This window comes from Corvus brachyrhynchos, unplaced genomic scaffold, assembly GCF_000691975.1.
Source record: "Corvus brachyrhynchos isolate BGI_N302 unplaced genomic scaffold, ASM69197v1 scaffold32, whole genome shotgun sequence".
In the NCBI taxonomy this organism is placed as follows: Eukaryota; Metazoa; Chordata; class Aves; order Passeriformes; family Corvidae; genus Corvus; species Corvus brachyrhynchos.
Genome location: NW_008237919.1, coordinates 6,661,621 through 6,688,054, shown reverse-complemented (window position 1 = coordinate 6,688,054; position 26,434 = coordinate 6,661,621). Strand labels below are relative to the sequence as shown.

Here is a 26,434-nt window from a genome sequence, read left to right as displayed (position 1 = left end):
GGGGTGAGCCCCCCAGCAGGAGAGTGCCAGCCCGGCCCCGCCGCCCGCCCCGGGGAAGTCCTGGGGCCGCCACCAGCAGGGCGGGTGGTGCTGTGACCGCAGTGCAGCTGCGCTGATGAAGATTAGAGCTGGTCAGGGATTTCTGATGCAACTGCTTTGATGGAAAGTGCTGAAACGAAACACAAACCACTTCTGTTAAAAAAAAAAAAAAAAGGCAGGAGCAAGACAAAAAACCCCTCCAACTTTGCCAAAACAAAACAGTTCCAGCATGAACCTGCTTGCTTTCCTGCTGGTTCATGTTGTAAGGAGAGGAGCTTGGGGGCTGACAGTGGTAAATTCATGCCCTGGAGCCTGTCGAGGATTTATATCCTTGAGACAAGGAGTGGCTATACTGGGCTGGCTGTGCCTCCCCAGCACTTTGGCTGATGCCATCAGTAACTGTTACGGGGGAAAAACCCTGCTGGTGCTTCGTTCTCAGTGAATGTTTATAGAGGGTGGGGAAGGATCGTGCTGTGTGTGCCTGGTCCTTTGTGGTCACAATGTGCTTTGTGGAGTTAGGGCATAGTAAGCGTGGCAAGATACAGGTCGGATCCAGACTGCCGGCAAAAGGAAGAAGAAAAGTGGAGTGAGGAAAGAGGGTCAGAAAGTCAGAGGCAGAATTTCTGATTGCTGTTCTGGCTCTTAGGGCAGATCAACATATTCCACAATTTTCTGTTCCTTTCTGGAGAACTCAATTCCTCTGCAGAAGAAAGATCTCTCGTCTGGCTATAGGATATAGCCTATTACGGTTCTCGTAGCCCTCTGCCCAGGCACTCATGGGACAGCTACTTGCATCCCATGCATGTCTATTGTGCCCTGTATATCCCAGTTTGTTCATGTTCCCCTCAGTGTCCAAACCAAGAGTTTCGAGGCAGCTCTCAGTGACCACAGCTTCCGCTGCAGCAGCACGTTGGCACCAGTGCAGCCCTGCCAGCATCCCCTGGGGCTGAGGCTGTCACTGAGCCACCCGCAGCTGGTGCCCTGTGCAAGCACCTCCACACCATCGCATGTGGCGAGCAGGCGGGCATATCCTGCTCTGCACCCGTGCTGAACGTGTCCTGAAAGGATGTGGTTAGTCCCTTTCTATAACTATTATGGCTAACACATTTTTTTGCAGGGAGTAAGAGATTAACAGGCATAACATGTTTTGTCCTGCCTGGCATGTGATGTGAGGCCTTGTAAAACGCCCAAGTCCATCAAAATCAGCGGGACTTTTTCTGTTGATTTCACTTGAGCTTTAGATTAGATCTGTAATTTTCAACTAACTTATTTTTTTGTTGTTTCAACCTGTTTGATTTTGCACTCTGTATTTAATTTTAAACATTTTTTTCTCTCAGCACATAGTTTTTCAAGCTCAGTGTAGAGCAAGTTTTTAAGGGTCTTTTGGAGATGGTACACCAGACAGAAGCTGATTCCAAATCTGGTTGTAAACTCCAAATATTTCTTGATCTTGGAAAAGAATCCTATATGTTACTTTGGCTTTCCAGCCTTTTCTGGGCCTAAATATACAGTTATACGTAGGGAGGGGATGTTGATTTGAAGAGGCTGCACTAAGAGGGGTTTTTCTTTGTATGCAGATGTTGAATGGGAATGTCTTCTGGAAATGTCAGTTCAGAGATTTGCATCAAACCCAGACGTGGATTTTGTGACTTTAAGTATGTCTCCTGGCTATAAAACTTTGCCATCTTTGCACGTAGTTGTAAATCAGCATTTAGATAACTTATTCATTTACAGATATCTGTGACGATGCTCTCAGGAAGCTGATGTCTGAATGCCTGTCTTGGTTTACAGCTACTAGTAAGTTATCAGCACCCCTTGTTCTGTTAACAAGGTTGTTAGTAGGTATACCAAGATCTGGTCCAAGTTTCATAGTGTAAGTCAGATCAAGCTTTCTTCTGCATATCTTGTTCATGCCTGCCCTGGAAATCTTTGCCACTGCTCAAGTTAGCATGCAGTTTAAGAGGCTGCCTAAGGATAAAGTTCTGTCATCTTGGCAAAATTAGCTTTCCCTAACAAACGTTTAAGGCATTGGAAAATACCGTTTTAATTTAATTATGTTTAAACATATCTGAGATGGCTAAATGGCTTTTGGCTAACTCTTATGGGGGCTTAGCCAAAGTGGTTAGCTTAGGGATATCACCTTAATCAAACATTTCTTATTGAAGTCTTTAAATAAATGAAATTTGGAAACCATAGTTTAACATCATCCTTTTTAAACCTCTTTATCAATAAGGCTATGTTTCTACTTTGCGCTAAATCAAGCCAGGAAAATAACTAGATTAAGATATCCTTTCCAGGCCAACTGTGAGGCTTCATGCATCACAAGGATGAGCTCATTATATCTTGGCCAGGATATTTCATTAATGTGTTTGAAAAGTTTTGTATAGTCTGTTCATACTCAGCTGTGATACAGGAAACAAAGCAGGAAAGCAGAAATGTGTAAGGACAGGTTACGTCTTTCAATGATGGGTAAAGCAATTGAAATGAAGACAACAAACAGTGCAAATGGATTTCATGCTTGTCAGGGAGTCTCAAGGCTTTGATGGCACAGACAGTCCTACAGTGCATTGCCACAGCACCTCTCACAGTGGCCTCTGATCCTTGGGAGGGCTGGGAGAGGCCGGCGTGAACAGGCGTTTCACTTAATTTGTGTCATATTCATAAAGGTCAAAAATACAACATTCTGTGACAATGAATGGCTTGTTTTCTAAGCTCATCTATTAAGCAGAGCAGATACATGGCATGGTTTAACTAGAAATTCCAGTATTCCAACATATGTTTCCTTTCATATGCTCTAGGGGAAAAAACCACCCTGAAAGGAAAAAAATGTTTATAAAAAGCAGTATCTTGATAGAATTTTTTCTGTTGAATTCATTGGATTACCTTCCACCCTACTGGGTTTTTTAAAATTTTATTTCATTTAAGATCAGTAATATTTTTCATTTATGGAAAACTTGTCTGTCGTATGGTATGGCCATACCAAGCATTGTCCCAAGGCAGACCTCTCCTCTGGACTTGCAGATTAAGTTGCCTGCAACAGCAGATGCAGCACAGGCAGACCCCACATCCCGCTGTGCTGCATCGCTGCTGAGCTGTCTGGGCAAGCTGTCCTGGTGCTGGGAGGCAGGCGCTGGGAAGCTGCCCATAAAAAAGCTGAGCTCAGTGCTGTGTACCTCATAGTTTGGGAGCCCAGTACCTGCATTCCCACGTCTGATTCTGCCCTCCTGTACACATCACACAGCGTAAATGGAGAAAAGTGCAGTGTGACGTGGGAAATGCAGGGTGGATGAGGAGCCCAGCTTGTAATAGGAGATGATAGGCCAGGCAACAAGCCCACTCCATTTTTACTGTAGATCTAACTCAGAAGAAAGTACTTTGGATCAGTTTATCAAATCAGACTAGTTCTTTTAAAGTCCCATCCAGAAGGAAATGACATGTTTGCTGGCCATGGAAGAAGATACCAGCTTTGCAGAAGCTGTTTATTCTGTCAGCAGTATTCTAATGGAAAGTCCCACAGTCGCTTTTCTATTGAAGCAATGTTACTGAGTGTTATCTTTATCCTGTATTAGTTTTTTAACAATTGTTTTCATGGAACTTTAATACCAGAAGGCAACAATAATAGTATCTACAAATTTGTTATTTTTGTAATTATTAAGGGGGAACTGGCTGCTGGGGGATCGGCAGAACTGGGGGGACCAGACTAGTGGCTCCTATCATAACTCTTGACAAAATCTAAAATGACACATGATCTCCATAAATGACAGAAGAAGGCAAAGTCCACAGATGTTCCCAGCAGCAGTTACAAATCCAAAAGAGACAAAACTCTTCTCTGTGCTCCTGCCTGTACAAATTGCCTGCAGGGTGTTTCGAGAGAGAGCTGGAATGTCTTTTTCAAACCATTCACACTCTGCTGCCTGCGTTCAAGAGAAGGACTTTAAACAGACATGAAAGAGAAAAAGCACATGCTCTGAATCAGGTTGAGATTTTATTCCATGAGGAGGAAATACCTACAAGGTGAGCTTTGGAAAGCTAATTTTGGATCAGTCTGTCTTAGAAGTGGTTGTGTTTCACTTCTTAAAACGGTGGGGGAGGTTCAGCCATCTATTCCAGCTGTGTTAGGGCTGGTAAATCTGACATCATGTCTATATTTGCAGCAAAGTAGTTGCTGAAGTTAGTATTTAAAAAATACAGGATAAGCCTATAGTTCTTTTTTATTGATATAAAAGAAATCAAAGCAGACCAATGGGTAGGAGTCAAAATTAAAGAAAACCCAGCTGAAATACTACTTACATTTTGCCATCTATGCCCAAATTTAAGGCATAAAGACAAAAATGTTAAAGACACAAGGCCCAGTGTGTCATCTGTGGAAGCCAAGTCAGCAGCATTATAGCTGCATGATTTTGGCATAGCCTTAGAAGCTGTGCTAGCATATATATCACTAGTAATTAGGCTACAGCTGGGGCAGTAGGGAAGTTTGCTCAAGCTCTGTCTTTACAAGTTCATGGATTTATTACCAGCCTAAATATTGCTAGATGTACAGAGATGATGCGCAGTGTCGAGTCACAATTTGAACTATGCATCCCTGACCAGTAGATGTTTCCCACTGTGGGAAAGGAACAGCAGTGCTGCTGTTTGTGTTCGGTGTTGTTTGTCTGTTTCAATTTAAGAAGAGCCAGCTTAATGTACCTACAGCTAAAATGGGCTCTGACACTTGGTGACAGTCCCTGGTTAGGTATGTGATGTGTACGATAACTGAGGCATTAGCCGGTGCAGACTAAGAACCATCTGTTGGATTAGCAAAGATGCCAGTGACTTAATTGTGCATAAACCTTCAAAAGATGAAAAGCTGAAAGAATGCTTTATACAAACTAAAATGTTTGCTGAAGAGAAGATCTGCAAGAAAATAACAGCTCATCCAAATCAGAAGTGTTGTAAATCTCAAGGATACCAACACAGCCACAGGGGGACAGTAAGTTCCTAAATGTGGATACATCAAGGACACAGAACAAATAAAGGGTAAAGAGAAATGATGATGGCAGTAATTCATAGTTACAATTAAAGCTTTATTTTTTAGCAGGGTGTTACGATTAGTGTAGCACAGAATTTATGACTAGAATGGCACAGGATTTCAACAAGCAGAATCAATGCAGTGCAATCTGTAAGTAGCATAATACAGAATTTGTAGTACAATTTGACTTAAAATTTCTAATCACCTGGACCCTCAGCAGATGGGGTGGGATCTTAGTATATGCTTTGTTGTATCAGTATGCAACCATAATCTTGACTCAAAAATCATGGAATATAAGTCACTCCCATAATCCTTGGAGGATGCAATTCCTTGGAGGAACAGGGGGGTTGTCTCTGGCCAGCAGCAGCTGCAGTCCCAAATTTCCCACTTAGAACTTGGAACTGCTTGATTTTACAGTCAGTACCCAGGATGCTGTTACGCTTCCCTCTTCTGCAGAGGGGTCATCACCACTGCCTGGTGAACTGTGTGCCTGGGACCTTCCAGCCTGGCAAGGAAGGAAGGAAGGAATTGAGCTGGTGCCCAGAAGTCTTTGAGGTCGATAGGGAGTGGAAGAAGAAATCTGTTTGGTTTGTGTACTTGCTTCACAGGATCTTCAGGGCCTGGTAATGAGGGAAAGGAATAAACACAACCCACTCGGCTGCAGAGAATGGTTGCTTGCCTTGTAGAGTGGTGTTAATTACTCTCACCCCACGTGCAGTGGCTGGGAGCAGAGGGTACTGGTCACGTGTGCCTCTGCAGGACCCTGGAGAAGTATCTCCTCTTAGCTTCTGTGCAAACAAATTGCTTTGCCATCCACAAAATCGGTTCTGCTGCTTTCCTAAATAGCCTAAAAGACCATTTTGTATATACACATTTATTCTGATCTTGTGCTGATGTTACCTTTATTGATGCCCAATGTACACTGCATCAGTGAGGCATAATCTGGCTCATTGAACAGTTATGAATTTGACCTCTTTTCACAAGATTTTGTACATTGTATATTTTGTGATCACATGCTGCTTATGGAATTAATGTGTTCACATTTTCTAAGCATTTGCTGCAAATAAATCCTCTGACTTCTTTCAGCAAGTTTATTTCGGATCGAGAAAGCAGAAGAAGTCTCACTAACAGCCACCTGGAGAAGAAGAAATGTGATGAATATGTAAGTCTCTCTCACTGTTCTGTTCCCTGTCAAAATGAACTTCATGTTGTGTATATTAAAGGCCTTTAGACATTGTCTTCAGAAGTGCTGGGCACACACAACTATAACTGAATTCAATTTCCAGTAGGAACTGCCTGAGATCAGCACTTAAATAAAACCCCAAAACAAAAACCCAAGTATGTTGGTTGGGTTGAGGCAAGGGAATCCCTCTAGCCTCTGTTGGGCAGGAAGCTGTGGTGGATCCTTATGGCTTTACCATATAAATTACACATCCAGGATGTTTCTCAGGTGGAGTGAAGGAAGGGGTTTAAAACTGAAAGTGCAGTATGAGCTGTGTGTTGCCTGTACTGTTTAGGTCAGTTTACAAAATCTATCAGGCAGCGAGCAGTGTAGCTGTGACAGAGTTCAGCCACGTTTTCTCCTCTTTCAAACCAATTTTTATTCAGTCATTTCCATAGCAGTAGTTATTTACTCTGATACATCACAAAACACAGGGTTTGAAGCAGAGGTGCATTTCCCTGCTCTGTTCCAAGCTGTTGCTGACACACCTGTCTTTACTTCTCCAGATCCCAGGAACTACTTCACTGGGAATGTCCGTCTTCAACCTTAGCAATGCAATTATGGGCAGTGGGATTTTGGGTCTTGCTTTTGCCTTGGCCAACACGGGAATTCTCCTTTTTCTGTAAGTATTCATGTGGTGAGTAGCTGATCTCCATGGAATTTCACTGTGTTTAAAGAATGCGTGTACTGCCAGCAAGTGGAGGGATTTATAGTCTATATGTAATGAAGTACAGCATTCAAGCCCAAAAATATTAGCTACAAGTTTCAGACTTTTTTTTCAGTCAGATGTTTCTGAGGAAAAAGCCACTACTTACAGTCCTAGAGAAAATTTAAGTCCATGTTATTCACTACAGACTTAGACAGGGATTTTTCCTGTGCTCTGGAAGGTACATAGACATAAAAAATATTCAGTAGTAATAGTTGCAGTGGGTTAGTAGCTAGTTGTTACTTGTGTCACAGGATCTCCAGAGCTCTCTTCAAAGCGTGGTGCAGTAAACACTTTTTTTAAACCAAGAATATTTATATTCCTTTATATGTTACATATAATATTTTCATCTCACTCCCACGGTTTCTTCAGTTTCTTATGTGAGAGTCCTTGAAAACCAACATAAATACAGCCAAGATTTTAGAATAGAAAGGAGCCGAGGTAGACTACTTAACTCCAGAAAAAAAAAAAGAGGCTTTTTATAAAGGAGAATTAATTAGTTTAAAAATGAAACAGTACCACTGAATGACTAAGACAGTGTTATTCTGGATCTCAGTATGAGACGTTTCATTGTGAAAAGTGATTGTTAAGAATCAGTTGGGAATTGTGTGCAGATTTCAATGATAAATGTTCATTGAGGGAAGAAATACAGTAATTTACAATATTTGAGAACTATTCAACATAGTTATTGAGTTTACAGATTGCTCTAAAGAGATGTCATTTCTTGAATGTCAAATCTAAAAATATAGAACTTTTGTTATTTCTTAGGATTTTGGGAAATACATAGTATGAGCCCTGTATAAAGCGGAGTAGATGGCCAAAGTGGTACATATAGCCATCTGCTCTGGGGTTTTGTGCCAGGGTAGCTAGATCCATGCTACTAGTTTACAGTTTGCTGTGGCTGGGTAAAATCTAGGAATAATCCAAGGAGTTAATCCATTTACTTTAAGAATGTAGAACGTCTCGTTATTGTGTTGTCACTAAACTAGGCTGTAAAATATCTGGACTGTAATTTACATCTTTCGTTAGCAGAGTGACAGAGTTTATTTTATTTTTCCTGCTTTTTTTACCCAGTACTCTAACCTGTATGGAATATCCCACCCATGCTCCATCTCTGAGAGTACAAACTGGTGGTTGCAATAACTGCTGTAAGGAGAGAAAAAAAAGTTCCGTCTTTTCAGCCTTGTCACCTCTTCTGTGATAATAGGGTCTCAGCCAAGGAAGAGCCTCAATTTCTCCTTACTGCTTTAGTTTTCTATAATCCCATCCTCTTCTCATTCTTTCAGCAGTTTTTCATGAGATTTAATTGAAATGTGTTTGTTCTAAAGGATATAAAAATGCAGTTTCTTTTAAGTGAAGTAGGTCAGACAGGTGATGTGAACACCAGAGAAACTTCTAGCAATGTGTGTTGGTGACTGAGCTCGACCTGAGTAGCGAGTGTGTAGATCTGTACCAACACATTGCACAAAAAACTGCCAAACATTAATGTGGGGATTTTATACAGTAAATGACAGCATTGTGCTCTATAGAATTAACTGTGTGCATTTAAAAGTGGATAATAGTTTTTGTTAGTTTTATGATGCCTTTAGATCTGTTGGCCTTGAGATAGAGCAGCCAGCTGAGATTAAAGGAAGTTAGCAGGACCTAACTGAGCAGAGCTAGTAGAGCTTCTCTCTTTGAAGCCTGGAGGTGCAGGATCCTAACGTGGTGTCTGTACTCATGCTTGAAAGTTGGACTGCTTTAGATGTTCTGCTCTCATGCCATAATCTCAGCATTAAACCTAGTCCATTAGTGTTAGATTTTTTTTCTTACACTCTAATTCAGTACATTTTTCCCGTAAATGTATAGTTCTGCTGTCACTGTCACAGGTAGATCATTTCTGCTTTGCAGGTGATTAGAGTCCTAACAATACTTTCACTCCTTTTTGCATATGAGAAAGGAGGTAAATTCACTGCTTTTGAGTAGCACAGTTCTGGAAAGGTTCTAAGTTGCTTTTTCCAGTATTGGCATGCACCATCCCTGAAAATTCTGCAGATGCAGAAAAGTTAAGGGAGCATTTTCCGCACTAACAAAGCAGACCCAGCCTGATTTCCACTCTCACAACTTTTGGGCTCCTTCAGCGTGAAGTGTGCACTGCCATGAACATCTGGATCAATTCAGATCCGATATCCTAGGCATAAGATGTGCAAAATAAACATGGCAATGACACATCTTATTTGCTTAACAGTGCCATAACAAAGCATTATACTTTCTAGGCAAAATTACTGAGGTAGGAGCTCAGAGGAACTTAATCCCAGTGTTACTGGTAACTACAGCCTAGACCAAAAGAGAGCATCATTTCCGGTATGCAAAAGGAGAGACAGCTTCGCTGCAGAAAGATAACACAAAAAGTTTGGGAGGTTAGAGATGAGCTGGACCACCTGGGGATGGCAAGAGCAGTTGTTGCTGCTTGTGGTTTCATCCTGGAGAGCCAGGACCAAAGTGATGGATCATGTTGCAGAGAAATACGGGCTGGCCAAGTACAGGGTGCTTTCAGCCTGCATTTAGCCCAGCACTGCATGTGATTTGAAAACCTTGCTGAGGCAGAGGGGCTTGTTAGATCAGGAATAGTATGAGGCTACAGCTGGAGTTAAACACTGCAGCTACTTCTGCTGGGTGTGTCTGGAAGGGGTCAGGAAGCCGCAGTGTAACTCCTGCAGTGTTTTAGGGCAGGCTGGCAGACCAGCCCCAGGGGAGGCTGTACGAGAGCAAAACCCCGTGCTCTTCCATCCTCTGCACCTTTTGAGGATTCAGAACTGTTCAGTGAAATAATTCTTGTGACTGCACAAGCCTCACAGGTCTTCTGGCCCCAAAGCCTGGGACTTCACAGAAGGGAGGGACAGCACAGGTTTCAGTTTACCTGGTAAATGTGGCATCTGGGAGAAGACAGCAGTGGCATCACAGAAGCACTTTGTCCTTCCCAACACAGTGTCAGTCTCCTGGCCTAAACTGTTTATTCTTTTGGGGCAAGGTGACTTTTGCGTCTGCAGTTTGCTTCCATAGCTACCAGCACTTCTTTGAAAGCAGACAAAATAAAAAGTAGGGGAGTGCTTTTGGAGAGCTGCAATGCAAGCTCCCCTGCTTCTGTTTTGAATTTGTGCAGAGCGAGTGGCATGGACATTTTCATTCCTTTCCAAGGGGTGGTTCTGGCATGAATATTCCTGTCCATACCACAGTCCTAGCACAAACAAGTTTTTCATACAGTACTAATGAAAATGCCAAGTGTCTGTAGGAGCCCTATGGGGAGCTAAGGACAACAGATCAGATAAATACCTGGCTGCTTGGGAGTGTTATTTTTACCACTGCAAAGGCTCCATGAGCTCAGTGCCTGAAAAACAGGAGCTTTTAGTATTAAGACAGACTGGATGCTGGCATGCAGAGCTGTAGCCATTTGGGCTGGGAGTGAGTCAGCCCCAGCAGCCGAGCACTGGGGCTGAGCACCGTGTCTGTAGGCAGACGGGCGGAACAGCTCAGCAGGGAACATGGGCAGCAGCAGGGCTTAGCAAATCCATAAAAAATGGAGCGGAGTGACCTCAGCCAGTACGGTCTTCCTTCTCTTCTCCACCTTCTCGAGGAGAAACACCCTTAGGACTGTACAAAGAGTGTGTTGTTACTGTCAACCATCATTCTTTGCTGGCAAAAGGACAGTTCCTCTTATCACCTCGTTATGTTTCTCCCTGCTCCTCTGGCCCCAAGAAACTAGTCGGTCATTATTTGGCACTAAAGTATTTCCAGTCTAAACTAATAAAAACGTGGGGGGAGGAGGCTTCTCATTCTATTCTTTCTATGTATTCCTATGAAAAAGATGTGTTGCTGCCTATCTACAGCAGCAGTTTGTTTTCCCTTAAATTTTAGCCTTGTTTTTCTCAGTGTCCGGAGGGTAGTTGTCATAATAAAGGGAGGAATTGCCAACAGATTGTCTGAATGCTCTTCACACACATCATGAAAACATCATCAGGTCTTTGTGTGTCATGGTGTTGGAGAGGAAGGCACACATGGTGCTTGGATTAAAGACATTGAGCAATGAGAAAATGTGCTTTTATGCACTTGGCCCTCAGCACTAATTGTAATTTGTGCCAGCAAGTTCTTCACAAACAGTTTGGTCATCACTTCCTGCAATTCTTCTGTGTGAAGTTAAATTATGGATCATGTCAGACCAGGACTGACATCAGCAAGGGAACATGAATCCGTACCTTGACAAAGTACAAGCCTTTGGTTGGAGCCTTTATTCCCAAGGGGAGCCAGTCAAGCCTTAACTCCCCAGATCTTCCCCCTCCTTGGGCACTGTGAGGCACATAAAAAGCCATTTGGGCACCCCTTTGGTAGCATATGAAACATGTCCTGGGAAAAGATGCTTCCATTTGGCATGGAAGTCCTTAAATACAGCACTCTCCTTTAAATTTTCACTCTGCTTCCAGAAAAAAAAGTTTTAGAATGGATGTTGAGTGACATATCTGGCTCGTCCATGCTCTGATAAATCTTCATTCCTATCTGATAAAACATCTTTATTCTTGCTTTTTTCAATGTAGGGAGGTGTAACTCACTAAGAGGCTGTGCTCTGCAGCTCTGCTAAGTTTTATTTGGTTGTTGTATCCCTCTGCATGGAGGGTTTTCTACCTCCATGGTGGAACTGCAAGCAGGATGTGAATCACAGGTATTTTAGGGCTTTTTGCATTATCAGAAGAATAAAAAATTATCTCAGAGTCAATGGGAATATGACCTGATGTGAAATAATTGCAATGTCAGACCTCATCTCATATGGTAAGCTTTATTTTCCATTCTTTTTTAGGCTGCTTTTGGTTTCGGTCACGCTGCTGTCTATTTATTCAATACATCTCCTGTTGGTGTGTTCAAAGGAAACAGGTAATTGAAGATATTATGCCATTCAGTAGAATGTAAAGACCAAGAGGTGACAAGTGTTCAAATGAGGCCAAGTGCTTTGTGTAAGATGGAGTTTCTGTCACTTTGCTGACATAATAGGAAGGCCTGACACGCTTTGGGTCAGAAGTCCAGAATTAACGACAATTTATGGAGAACAGCATCACTGTAAAGAGGAAAACTTAGAACAAAGAATGAATTCTGGTGCCCAGAAATGTTATCTTCAGCAAGCTAGAAGGAACAGCCCATGTAGTTTCTTTGCATTACAAAGCAAATTGTAAATGAAATATAATGAGTCTTTGCCTATGGTGAAGCTTACCTGGAAATGCAGTTTGTCCTTAGTGGTTAGTGTGACACTCCTGATAATCTTTGTGGTGGAGTTTTCTTAGAATAAAATAAAAGGGAACAGTTCCTTCACAGAGAGAAGTGTAACTGTAACACAGATACATTATCTAAACACAGTATTATGTCAAATGACACTGTGCCCTGAAGTCCAAGAGTCTCTTTCCTTGTTAACAATGTCTGAAGCCATATTTTTAAAATAATCTGTGCACAAGAATACTGTAATATTTAAATATGCAATTTGGACACACATGATTACTGTTATAGCATGTATAATGTCAGCAACTGCCTATTTAAACTAGATAGAGGTGCCTCAATGTGGACACATTTGTGCCTCATTACTTCCCAAAATCTTAAGTTCTGTTTTCTATGTTGCTGGTACATTTAAGTTCAAACTTATTTTTCACACAAACTTCAAAGCAGAAATGTCAGCTGTAAGGTAATACAGAGAAAACCAGATAATGGGATACATTTTAAAAATCATCTGTCTGTTGTAACATCTGCAGTATTTCTCTTTCTGTTCCTTTTTATCTCACCATCTTCACAATGCCCAGTCTGTCTCAGCCTACATTACAGCCAAGTTAAAAAAAGCATTTAACAGAAACACGAACTAATTAATAGAGGAGTTTCACAAGCTTGACAGATATTTGGAAAGAAATTTCAGTTATATTTTACACCTTTCCCTGCTTTTACCAAAATCGTACAACACTGAGAATTCACAAGTTCATTAGAAGCCATAAACGATCCTCTAAACCTTCAGTCAAGGCAAGCAGAGCTGCAGAATGGCAGTAGTGTGTGTCCAGGCTGCCACTGCTGACTTGTGGATCCTGCTGTGCCAGCTTTTTTCTGCAGAGGAGCCTTTCTACATTACTCTCATGGCAGGTGCAAAACTTAATGTGCTGGGATGATGATAGCAGAACTTAACACGTCACTCGGGGTATAGACAGACTCGTTAAAGGAGTGTGATACTCTCATTAACAGCTTCCATTTCAGAAGTGACTGGTAGCCAACAGTAGCATTTACAGAGGTCAAGAAAACATTCCTACGTAATTTTTAACCCTAGAAATTACAAGAGAGCTCCCTATTTACTTGCAAAGGGCAGTTTTGGCTGCATAGACAGGTGCTTGACTGAAAAGGAATTGTAAATGCTTCGACTCAACAGCTTTCAGTAGTGTGTTACCTTTCTCCTCTTCTTCTCATGCAGGCTGCATGGTGTATGAAAAGCTTGGTGAGCAGGTCTTTGGTACCCCAGGGAGAATGATTGTCTTTGGATCTACATCTCTTCAGAATGTTGGAGGTAAAGGAAATGAGGAATACTGAAAAACAAAGCCCAGGAATATCTCAATAATTTTACAGCTACAAACAAGTCAGGTTCCTTCTCTCCATGACATCCAGGGATCTTCATGTTCCTCAATATAATTGTGGCTATCACTTTGTATGCAGCCCTTTAAAAATACTGCGTTACTGAGTGATCAGTAATTTACAGGGTCACAGTTTGGGGTCTTCTGTCATCAGACACTGATGTGGGAAAAGGTTCAGGATGCTTCTCGGTACTTGTTCCACAAACTATTTTACCCATTTTCTAAAATTACCTTCTTCTTCCTCCAGCAATGTTGAGCTATCTCTTCATAGTCAAAAATGAGCTGCCTTCTGCCATAAAGTTTCTAATGGGAAAAGAAGAAACTTTTTCGTAAGTTGAATTAGTTCTGGTACTTAGACTGTAGAAGTTAACATTGTATAGTAAAGTTTAAGCATATGTTTACAAAAGCTCTTAAGTATTGGATACCCTTTAGGTTTGTCAAAGTAGATTTTCACAGGAATATCTCAGGGGGTTAATAAAAGACAAGACACATTTGGGAATGAGAAGATAGATAGGAAATAAGAGCTTTAGTTGCCCTCTTTGCACACCAGATTTTCATGAAGAGTTTTGCTATATACAAAAACTGTTATCATAGAATCCAATATTTTGCAGTGTTAGGCAACACTTGAAATTTTTGGAACAATGCAAGTTAAAGATACTGTGTGTTTTCCTGCATTCTCAGCCTCTTACATGATTTTCCCCCTGAAACAATGTCCACAGAGTGAAATTCTTAGATACCAGCATGTGACAACTTCAGAATATAATACTTAGATTTCTGCTCCTTATCACTCTTTGGCATTTACCAGCTACTTTAGTAGAGGGGTGGCATTTTTTTATACGAGTAAATACCCCTTGCACTGGATTATATGGTGTGCTGCTATGCAAGGAGAAGGTGGTAGAGATCCCATTCTTCAGGCTTTCCTACTAAACTGGACCAGGCAATGGAAATGGGTCATACAGAACATCACTAACACTGTCCCTTCTCCTCTTTCTTTCTTTCCAGTAGGATGCAAAGCACTTTGGTAGAGGAGATACAGACTTGGGCAAGCTAGGGCATGCCAGCCTGCTGGAGCCTCGTTTGCTGCTCCAGTCACGTGCCTGGGTGGTTTGGCAAATTACTGTGGTGCCCCCCCTGGCCCCACTGTGCTCTGTGACCCTTTGCATGATCTTTTGTCATCCTGGCATGGAGGCTTATATCAGGTTACTGAGGTGGTTGTTCTGCCTCTCAGACCCACGCACTGATCTCCATGGTAGGGTAATACTTTGTCTGGTGACTATGGAAATCTGCCCTACCTGAGTCAGAGCACTGCCATGGATACATAATGAGTCTGCAAAGCCAAGATGTGGTCCTTTCTCTCCTTTTGTAGGAGCTTTTAGGGTACAGAGACCAAAGATGTTCTGTAAGTATAGCAATCAAAGAGGATGACTGAGGAAAACCAGAGAACGTTTAAGGTTGTGCTCATGGTGTGTTTTTAATGTTTTGTACAGGGAATGGTACGTGGATGGGCGGATTCTTGTTGTCACAGTGACGTTTTGTATAATCCTCCCTTTATGTCTCCTTAAGAACTTAGGTAAGATGAAAATGCCATCAGGGGAATCAAAAAAAGGAACCCAGACATCGTGCCACTGATGGCCAAACTGACAATTCAACTATAATAAAAATATGCTCTCATTGCAATCTAAGCAGCCTCCCTGATTCAGAAATAATCTGTGTTCTGAGCATTTTGAAAAAAGTAGGCCTAAATTATCACAGTATTGATAATTGAATATCACAGATTGAGCTCAGTGTAAACCAGCTTTATCCATACAATTGTGGAAATGGATTTTAAAAATTATGGTCGAGGGTCTTCATTTTGTAAGGTAATCTGGTTTATGTGTAAAAACAAGTTCACAAATGTTGAGATTACAAAAAACTTTACTATCAGCATCAAAATTTTTACTGGTGAGGTTAATTGGAAGTACTGAACTTTGAACTAAGATATATGTACAGGGAATTGCATTTTCTGATGTGTTTGAATCCATTGAGATGCCGGTAGGTATACTGTATTTTTTTAAAACCATGTAACAACATTTGGCACTGAAGTCCGTTTGAAATCTTCCTTTTGAGACAAAAACCCAAACTCAGCTGACATGACTCATATCAGGGAACCTGGATCACATTCTGACTGCAACTGCACACTTTCAGGTTTTTTTCAATTATCACAGCCTCTTTTAGAAGTAAAGTTAGTTAAACTGATGTAAAGGTGGCCCAGAGGAAGTCACAACAGGTCAGAGCAAGGCTGAGGCCTATCTGAAAGCTAGGAGACTTGAAAGACTATGGGAGGCTCCCACACCAGCAGGACATAGTTTTGTCCTGCCCAGAAGTTCACAATACATACTAAATGTTTAATACATTTGAACTTTTCATGAAGAAGCAAAAAAGTAAAAACCAAGATAAGACTAATAAAATTATTCTGTGTGAGACTTCCTTTTCATTTCTTTCAGGATACCTTGGCTATACCAGTGGATTTTCATTAAGCTGCATGGTATTTTTCCTGGTAGTGGTAAGTTCAGCTTGCTTTCTTTGTTGGATGAGTCACTTAGAATCACAGAATTGTTAAGGCTGGAAAAGACCTTTAAGATGATCAAGTCCAACTGTCAACCCAGCACGCTGTTCATCATTAAACTATGTTCTCAAGTGAAGTATCCACTTGTGCATTTTTTAAACACTTTCAGGGACAGTGACTCCACAAATTCCCTGGGCAGCCTTGCCAATGCTTTACAACTATTTCCATGAAAAAAGATTTCCTAATGTCCAGTCTGAACCCCCCCTGGTGCAACTTAAGTTCATTTCGCCTCATCCTGTCACTTGTTACCTGGAGGAAGAGGGTGAACCCCACCTGGCTACAGCCTCCTATCAGGTAGTTACAGAGAGCAATAAGGTCCCTGCTGAGCCTCTTTTTCTCCAGGCTAAACATCCCCAGCTTCCTCAGCAGCTCTTCTTATGACTCACTCTATGTCCTTTAGCAGCTCTGTTGCCCTTCTCTGGATATGCTCCAGCACCTCAATGTCCTTCATGTAGTGAGGGGCCCAGAACTGGACACAGCACTTGAGGTGTGGCCTCACCAGTGCTGAGTTCAGGGAAATGATCGCTTCCCTAGTCTTGCTGGCCACACTATTGCTGATAAGAGGCCAGGATGCCCACAATTTCACTGATATTTTAATTTTAATTTGCTTTTTATTATTGTTTTAGCAATTAGCTATCTTCTGCTCTTATTCTAGGTTATTTACAAGAAGTTTCAAATTCCCTGTGATGGACAAGGGCTAAATGCAACATCACCTATCGTATCAAATAGCTCAGCACATGAACATATGTGTAAGCCAAAGTATGTTATCTTTAATTCCAAGGTATGTTTCTTTTTATAATACTTACTTTTAATTAACATAATATATGCACCTACACCCCATGTTCTTGTTCTGATCAGCACCACAAAGGGCCTGATTCTCCATGGTTCCACTTGTGATCCAGTGGTGAATACACAGTGGGTCTCCTTGCCCAGTCCCACAGAGATGCCGTGGTGAATGTGCCTCCTTGCAGTCTTGTCCTGCCCCAGTAGTAGATGTGTTAAGGCTGTGAGCCTGAGCTACCACTGGACGATAAATGCTTTTTTAGGAGATTTTTCCTTTCCACTGCTGCTTATTGTCCATGCTGCAACTGTGCCTTTAGGCTGTTGTTCAGTAGAGACTGAGTAAGCCACACACACCTGCATCCAAAGCCCAGAAGTAATCTCTGTCCTCCTGCACACAAACCACTTCTTTGTAACAGGGTACATGTTTCTGTAGCCATGTGGTGAACTGGATTGTGAAAAGGATATGGCTGAAAGATAATCCAGCAGATATTTGGTTGCCTTTCAGCTGGATGCTTCCCTCCATCACCACACAGCTGCAGAAAAAGTTGGTCTGAGAGAATGTGAGAAAGCAGCTGTCTGTAACTGTGGGAGCAGGAGGATGGCTCCTGTCAGCTGTGCTGGGATGCAGTGTTCCCAGTAAAACAGCACCTTATCCAGCAGGGAATGGTCCTCAGGGCCTTAGTTGCATTCATAGGGAATGCACATTTATAGCAGAGGTGTGCAAAAAGTAATTTCATTTTAAATTTAACCCACCAGCTTCAGTTGAAGAAGCCAGTCAAAGCACTTTTCTTTAGTTGGGGGTAGCCATCACCCCAGATCCAGCATGATGGACCAAGAATTAGTTAACTTGGTGTGCAACAGCAGCTTAGGTATAGGTATATTTCAGAAAGCATTGAAGGGTAGTCTTCTTCTGCAGTGAGTGTCATCATTTGCCTCAGAGCCAATGGAGGTACTTTGGAAGGATCAGTCCATCTGAATTAGGCATGCTGGAGCTGAACTCCAGAGGTTTGCCCTCAGGCCTAACAATTTGCCAGTCATTTTAGCAACTTCAGTGTGTGAGAGGAGAGACAGGACAATTTCACAGAATAGAAGGACATCTGAGGTTGGCAGAGACCTGGAGGTCACCAGGTCCAACGCCTGTGCTGAAGCAGGGCCACCCAGCACTGTGTCCAAGCAACTTCTGAACATCCCTACAGATTGATACACCACAACAGGACTGTGCTGTGAGTGAGGGAGAGGTGGCGAAGGCCTGGGCAAGGAAGGACCTCCGGGGAACAACCAGCACATTTACTGAATCCATTAGGCCTGGGGTGCACCACAGGTGTCTTTGTGTGGGAAGGGGATGCCTGTGGCCAGCACAAGCAGATCTCAGAGGGCGGGACAGAGCTGCATGTAGGAATGGACTCATGTTGTCCTTAGAGGAGGACCTGTTTTTCCTGTGACCCCTGCTCATACTTGTTCCCTCAGGAGAGTGGAAGTGCCTGAGCACTGATACAATTTGTGAAGTTTCACTGAGGGCTGAAACCCACTTGAGTACTTAGTGGAGAAGGGTCTGAGGTCCCGCTTGGAGGCCTCCTGTGCTTCCTGGTGACATAATGGTCTTTCTTTTTCCCCAAGAAAAAGCATGCTCCTTCCACAGCACTCCTAGTCCTTTTGTTGGCCTGGGAAATGGAGGGATTCATTCTGGTACCTTGAAATATCCATTTATTTGTAAGTTCTGCATTCCTGTTCTCTTTTCTTACAGTCTGGATACGGGCTTCTTCTTCAGGACTTCAGCCTTAGCACCATGGGTGCGCACCCCTCTCCATGCCAAGGCAGGGTAGCGTAGCGGTGACCCACCACACGTCCCTTTTACGCGTGACACTGTGCTAGTAACGGTGGCAGTAGCTGGGCAGGCAAACCCATCCCAGGGGGCAAAGCCAGCAGCAGCGTGACATCCAGCTCTGTGCTCTGCGAGCACAGTCAGGGCTGCACTCACGCCACCAAGGCAAAGGCTTTGTCCTCTTGTTGAAAGTGCACTGTTTTCCACATTTCATTAAATACGTGCTAATTGACAGGTCTTCTGCCTTCTCAGAAAGGCTCTCAATGTTTGGTTGAAGAGTCCAGTGAGCTGGGAGCTGAGGTAGTTGAACATGGAACATTTCTTCACACCACTGGGGGAAATGTCACTTCTTAACTTATTTTCTGAAATTCTCTCTGAACAGACCGTGTACGCTTTGCCCACCATTGCTTTTGCATTTGTGTGCCACCCATCAGTCCTCCCGATTTACAGCGAACTTAAAGAGTAAGCCCTTTTTTTTTTTAGAGTTGATTGTTTTGAACCATTTTACATGGAAAATGTTAGCACAGAGGTGCTCTGAATCATTCGTGCCACTCAGAGGTGTGCTTTAGTAACACCCAGCATGCCAACAAGTGTGGCTGTCAGCTAGGAAATCTGGCCTCCTAGGCATACTGTGCCCCTGGGGCAGGGGCGAGGGAGGTGGAGAATAATGCAATACTTGGGAGTTTTCCCTGGAAGTACACAGCCGCCTGGGGGGAGCCAAGTTCTGCCGACTGACATTTGGCATAGGAGAGGCGTGTGTTCCACTAACAGCGTTTGTTCCACAGCATTAGTGCAACTAAAAATCTGTTGCAGTACCAGGAAAATAAAAGTGCTTTCAGCCTCACTGATATTAAAAGACCTTTGTTGGTGCTGCTGTCTCAGTGACACCTCCAGCTGGGATGGGCTGTGGGGAGCTGGAGACCAGCCCTGCTGTGACATTGCTGGCAGCCCTGGGCAGCTGCAATGGTCCTGGGCTATGAGGGAGCCCCAGGGAAGAGGTCAAGGTCAGTCAGACCCATGACTACCCTCAGACACTTGCTGGGTGCTTTAAATTTCAAGTGACTGGAGCAGGTTCCCAGGTACCTATTAGGGCATCCTTGTGTGGATTTAAAAGTCTGAGTTGAGGTACTGGAGTGGGAATTCTTCAGAATAAATATCTAAAGATTAAATGTTTACATTTAACCTAATTTACAGGTCTGCATAAATCCAGTATTTTCTACCCATGGGGACACAAATATTTCCCTGCAGTCATTCTGAACATTTTGGGTTTTTTTTTTTCTCTCTGTATAATTTTATGCTTCCTTCATTTTGACCTTTTAATTTAATTACCAAAGTGTTTCAGGGTCATCCTCTCTCCACACGGCTTCACTGTTGAAGCAGGTACAGACGTGGAGCAGAGCCACAGGTCGCACCCACTATTTTTTGACTTAAGCCTCAAGTAGGGTCCTTTTCCCCAGTCCTTGTCTTCCTTGTGCAGCTGTCAGTGAGTTTCTGTTTTAAATTAAAATGAATTCATGAGTCTCCCCAGAATTACTATGCTTATGCAAACACCTAATACATTTTGAAACAGCTATGGAAAAATCCAGACCAACCATTCTTATGTGTTCTTTTCTTGTTCTTTCTCCAGCCGTTCACAGAAAAAAATGCAGTTGGTTTCAAATATCTCATTTTTTGCCATGTTTCTGATGTACTTTATGACTGCCATATTTGGCTATTTGACTTTCTACGGTAAGTATGCAGTTCTTTACTTATCAGAGTAGAAAGGGGATACATGTAAAATCAATAGTGTATCCCAGCTGGAAAGGAAAATCCCATCCACTTATATTAAAATACTTTTCCAAATAATTTTCCTTAAAGTTCTCATATTGAAGTTATCAATCCTTTCCTCCTTTTCCCCTGTGGATGAAAAGCACAAATGAAAGTATTATTTGCAAAAGGCATTTTCAAAGTATGAGGGAGAGATTGTTCTACAGAATTGGGGATTAGCTGGGCCCCACTAAGATTTTGTTCCAAGGTCCTCACCTGAATGATGTGTGCATTGGTAATGGCTGAAGCATGCAAAAATTGAGACAGATTTGAGAGCAGGTCCTAGGAAATGAGCAACAAATCAGCCATCACAGCTTTTTCACTTTCTTAGTAACACTTTCATCATAGAGGCAACAGACCAAATGTTTTCCCTGTGCCCCTAGAGTTGACCTGTTCAGGTCTTGGTTAAACAAACTGGCAGTGAAGGTGGGGAAGCTTTGAGTGTTGTCCCAGCTCAGCCACCAAAGGATGATGATCTCAGTGTTTGAGACTCCCACCCTGTCTTTTTCCATGCATATCAGTTCAGTTAACAAACAAATTATGTCGTATCGCTAAAGGATACAATATGTATGCCCTAAAGGCACAATTGTTAAGTAAAGTAGGATAAAATATGAATGTTGCCCAGGAAGTTACTCCCATGTTCCAGTATCATGAGAATGTTGAAAAGTAGTGTCTTTTTCCGTGGGCCATTAAGGGGTCACAAGACAGGTGACAAAGCTGATGTTTGCCTTTTACCTCAGAGTCACCCATCAGTCTTCTCCACCCTATTCCAAGTGACATTTTTGTTACAACCTCCTCATTCATTATACTGTCCCTTGTTAGCCACCAATTACAAGAGAAAAAAAATAAGTAAATATGAAATGTGGCTTTTTTTTCAAAAGTGTACCTATCTCACATTTGCTTTTTCAGACTCTCATTCTGATTATGAGGCCTTGAGTATACATGTGTTGAAGTAACTTGAGGTCATCTGTTCTAATTTTCCCAATAAACCCACAAATAGGCTGCAAGTGACAACAGCATCAGCCGTTCTCATCCAGCTGCTCCCATCTAACACATTTTCGTAGAGATGCATCAAATTAGCAGCCCCAGGGAGCAAGTGGGTGTAAATCAGCATGGACCCCTTCGCTTTGGCAGGGAGGAGATTCTGATGTGATTGCCCCAGGGATCTGAGGAGGCAGATCTGTGGCGCTCCTCTCTGGGAATCTCCCACATCCCTCAAGGACGAGGGTCTGGAGTCCATGGAGGAGGTAGGGGCTGCGTCCTTCTGGCCCTCCTGAGGGGGAATGGTGGAGGAATCCCTGGGGTGTCTTGTGTGCCTCTCCCCACATTAGGCATCCCTGCTCTCCAGCACTGAGAGCCCAGAGGTGGAAGCTGTGGAGCTCTGCTGGGCCTTCTGCAGTGTCAGTGCAGTGACAGGCTGCAAAAAAGACACTGAGGGAATATAGAGTTCCTCCATAAAATTCCTTCCTTCTTCCCCTTGAGACTGAAAAGACCTTACCTTTCATATGTTCACTTACAGTGTTCTAACCCTCTTCTCTACCCTTACCTGGGTAAGAACAGTATTTTTATTGTGACCATTTCTTCTTTACACCAATAGTACTTGTCTGTTTGCTGTGTTCTCAAAAGTGTTGCAGTGATGACTATATTTACATTGCAGAATTACAGAAAAGAGGTGTTTTTCTTCCCCTAAAAGGTCACAGTGTGGTTGGGCTCTGTGGTGTATCTAGCTGAAAGGAAAACAGACCTTCAACTGTAAGCCTTGCCCTTCACTTCCTACCTGGCTGCAGCCCGTGAGCGGTACAGAAGTTGCAGTCTGTGCTTGCAGGAGCAGAGTAAGCTCTGTGTTGCAGAAGCTGTGCATGTGCCCGGCTTGAAAACCCCACTCCTGATCTGCAGGGAGGTGGGAGAGCGTTTTCTTTCTCCTGGTGGGGATTCAGGCACTGCGTAGGTGGTGTTGACCTGTGGTCTCTACCCAGAAGGGCATCCTGGGGGGAGCATACACATTTTGCCACAGGACAGATCCCTCTGCCTCCAGGAATACATGAGGTTTTACCAACTGCCAAAGATGGTAAATTAGACATGGCCCCTGGGTTCCCTTTAAGAGCTGTTATGTTTTACCACCAGCTTTCTAAGATTAGCAGGCAGAAACGAAACATGGGCCTAAAAAGGGGCAGCAAGTGTGTTTTGTGGCATGCTTAACAGCCAACCCCTTAGGTTATTGCTTGTGGATATTTAAAAATTACAAAGCAAACACATAGGTCCCTCAGCAACTTGGTTTTCCTGCTGGTTAGTACATGCAGACCTGCTCTGCACTATTTATCACAGCTTCAAGGAAACAGTTTGGCAGGAGGTTGTATTAAAATATTGCCAGCCCCTCCCCGTTAAGCACCCCTGTGATTTGTCTTGGCTGCTGGGGCTGCTGGCCAGTGTGGAGCTGAGCTGCGGGCTCTGCTGGCAGCCCTCAGAGGAGCTGCTGAGGGATTTGAGTGCAAATTTCAGAGCATCCTGCTGAGAGCTGACCTGAGATAGGCTTTGTTCTCAGTTGAGAACAGGGGCACTGCTTTTCGCTGGAAGTTTATTTGCTGTTTAGACTAATTTAGCTCAAGACCTTGCAGTTTATATTAAGTTCAGCCATTGCAGTGCATGTGTTTATTTTTATATCATTTAAAACTTTTAAAAAGTCCACAGAACCAATTAAAAATAGCTGATTTCACTTTACCTATTTTTGTTTATATGTGTATATGTAAGCAAGCTTTCATGTATGTCTCACTGTTGTCTCTTCTACAGTGAAAATTACTTTAGACTTAGGCATGTGCTGTCATGAATTAAGATGCATTCCTAAATCAGGCCTCCAAAGGATTAATCCGGAATAATGGGATCATTGGGATTTTGTTCAAAGCTCTGTTTTAACTGAAGAATGTTTCATTCCATACTCTTCTGTTTACAGATAAATCACTTGTTGTTCAAGAAGGCTGTTGTTAAGCAATGATTTTTGTGGACTAATTGCCTTTTTGCCAGAACACTTACCTTACTGTCTTTCCCATAGAGAATGTGCAGTCAGATCTGCTTCACAAATACCAGAGCAAAGATGACATCCTCATCCTGACCGTGCGCTTGGCTGTGATCGTGGCGGTGATACTCACCGTGCCGGTGCTGTTTTTCACTGTAAGTGAAGAGGTCTGCGTGGTTTGGAAGTTGGTAACAGCTGTACACAGCACATTTCTTCAAACCACAGTCCAGTGGTGGCTGAGACTACAGTGTTGCAGCTACAAAAAGAGCTTGAGCTTGGATTAGTCTTTTCTGGTGCCAGACTCCCACTAACTTCTGGAGAAGTTCTCTATGCAGTAAATAAATAAATCAGTTTTGGTCGTACACCTGTTTTATATTGAATCTGCAAGGTTCCTCTCTTACTTCACATCACTTTACTGGAGCAGGCTCAGAGGTGAAGTTCCTTTTTAAGTGGAGAAGGATTCAAAAAGGCATGTTAAAAAAAAGAGGAATATCCTACTGCACATGTACCTACAGTTCTGAAATAACAATTTTAAGGAGTATTTCAAAGGACATTACATCAGGCAACCCAGAGTTTCTGACAGATCTATGCAGCACTTGTCACATGAAGAACCAGTTAAAATAAACATGGGAAGCTTTGAATTGGCTTATAGACTATTCTTGACAGAGAACTTTCTCTCTCTCTCCCTACAGGTGCGTTCATCATTATTTGAGATGGCCAGAAAAACAAAATTTGACTTATGCCGTCATGTTTTGGTTACTTTTGTTCTTTTGGTTATCATCAACCTGTTAGTCATCTTTATCCCATCCATGAAAGATATTTTTGGAGTTGTAGGTACAGTATCCTGGTTTTGTACTACTAATAAAAAAGAGTTACTAATCAGCAATGCAATAATTAGCTGTTGCTGACAGTTAACAAAACTCATTCATTTGAATTTTGCAGGGGTCACTTCTGCCAATATGCTGATTTTCATTCTTCCTTCGTCATTGTACTTAAAAATTACACAGCAGGATGGATCAAAGTTGACTCAGAGGATTTGGGTATGCATTCCATTCCCATCAATGCAACACTTTCCTCTTGTCATTCTCTATAATGTACCAGGTGCAAAGCAGACCTAATCAGAACATATGTGTGAGCTCCTTTACATTACGTTCCCCCTGTGCTTCAGTCAGCTGGCAGCTGTGCTCGCCCTGCTGCTTTGCTTACTTTGGGGATCCCCTGGTGGAGGGGCCATGCCATGCATGGCATCTTGTGTTTTGGGGAGGCTCTTCTCTGTGGCATGAGGTACTTACTTCCCTGGCTGACAAGCAGCAGTAGCTGTCAGCAGGGTGCAGGAACCCCTCCAGCCCACCTCAGCAAGCCTTTCAGCCCAGCAAGCTCTCTCTGTGTGTTGATCCAGAAAGCATGCAAAGTGCTTCATTTGCAGTATTCCTCATGGTTTCAATGGACCTGAGTCAGACTTAGGGTGGTTCCACATGAAGCAGCCAGCTGAAATGTTATGTTAGCTGTTTGGCATGCATGAGCAGATAGGAATGGGCCTTGGAAAGATTTTCCCAGAGAGAGCTGCAGCTGAAAAGATATAACACTCCTGTGTATTCCCAGTCTAACAGGGCATGCACTGCAAGCATTCTAAGGTCAGACCTTTCTTCTCTGAGCAGACAGGTAGAAAATATGTTTCACTTTGGCTGCATCCACAGATCCCATGACAAAAAGGCTGGACTTTGATGAACACATATCCAGTGGGAAGAACATACTGATTTCTGTGAGGCTTTGGAAGGAGCGGAGCTGATCAGTCCTAAAAACAGACTCACTTAATCCTCTTTAGGGATGATCAGTATTTAAGAAGTGAATTGAAAGGAGAAAAAAAAATTAGTTTGGTGTTCAGCGAGTAATTATTAATGACGCTAATCTGTTTAATTATCTGTGGGTCTTGTCTTTACCAGAAGTGCTAGCTCATTTTAGCTGATAACTTTGATACATCACCTTGTGAATCTCCTTAAGAGAAGTTAACATACTTGAATTAACTGTCTTTTCATTTGTTAAATTTCTCTCCTTTTTTTTTGTTTCAGGCTTCTCTTTTCTTGGCACTGGGGGTATTGTTTTCCCTAGTGAGCATTCCCTTGGTCATCTATGACTGGGTACAGTCAGGAGGCAGTGCTGAAGGCCACTGAAGTTCACCTTCTTCTCAAAAGAAGATAACCCTGTTTGCTACACACCAAAATTGCAACCATCCGTTCTGTTGTCTGTTCCACCTTTTGTGAGTTTACTCAAATCAAATCCAAATAATGATTATCCAGTACTGAAAATACTATTATGGGTGTATTTTCTTGCAGAAAACAGACCCATTCTTCCAACAGGCATATCACTCTTTGATCAGCAAAAAGTCTGTGTGCTGTCCATGAGACTATATAGAGCATCGCTCATAGAAATTCATCACAAGTTTCTCCTCTTCCACCCATGAATTGCATTGTTCCATTATTACCCTTAGCCCTTTAGCCACAAGCTCTGCTCCTTTAGGGCAGCAGTGCCTGTTGCTGTCAATTCCAACTAGAGTGTTGTCCATTCATATCCTTCCCCCCTCTTTTAGCCAAAACTCTGCTCTCTTAATTGTATGCATCTGGTTTGTTGGTTTGTTTGTTCTGTTGCTGTTTCAGGCACCATTTGCCTCACTGGGTTAAGGGTAGCATTCTGGATACAGGCATGAAAAGCACCACAAGAGCAAAACTGAGCGCTGTGTAAGCATAGGTCCTAAATCCGGTGCTTCTCTTCAATGTTTGGGGGGGGGGGGGGGGGGGCCAGCCCCCGGCCCTGGG

General features: G+C 42.7%; 1 protein-coding gene across 2 annotated transcripts in view; it reads left to right on the top strand.

Annotated features, from left to right (window-relative positions):
• The window catches only part of SLC38A1 (solute carrier family 38 member 1), a 33,810-nt gene that overhangs the window by 1,681 nt on the left and 5,695 nt on the right, over positions 1–26,434 (top strand). The window contains exons 2-15 of one of the 2 annotated variants that reach the window (XR_001861657.1): positions 6,134–6,209; positions 6,776–6,891; positions 11,804–11,877; positions 13,439–13,531; positions 13,843–13,924; positions 15,083–15,165; positions 16,079–16,137; positions 16,856–16,981; positions 19,188–19,267; positions 20,433–20,533; positions 23,658–23,776; positions 24,314–24,455; positions 24,564–24,661; positions 25,691–25,878. Coding sequence is in view for 1 of the 2 variants with exons in the window: in XM_008632772.2 (XP_008630994.1) it covers positions 6,134–6,209; positions 6,776–6,891; positions 11,804–11,877; positions 13,439–13,531; positions 13,843–13,924; positions 15,083–15,165; positions 16,079–16,137; positions 16,856–16,981; positions 19,188–19,267; positions 20,433–20,533; positions 23,658–23,776; positions 24,314–24,455; positions 24,564–24,661; positions 25,691–25,792 (1,351 nt within the window). In the remaining variant the exon portion in view is untranslated. Of the gene's footprint in view, positions 1–6,133; positions 6,210–6,775; positions 6,892–11,803; positions 11,878–13,438; positions 13,532–13,842; positions 13,925–15,082; positions 15,166–16,078; positions 16,138–16,855; positions 16,982–19,187; positions 19,268–20,432; positions 20,534–23,657; positions 23,777–24,313; positions 24,456–24,563; positions 24,662–25,690; positions 26,333–26,434 lie in introns of those variants that run through there. The other variant, XM_008632772.2, reaches the window with a different exon arrangement.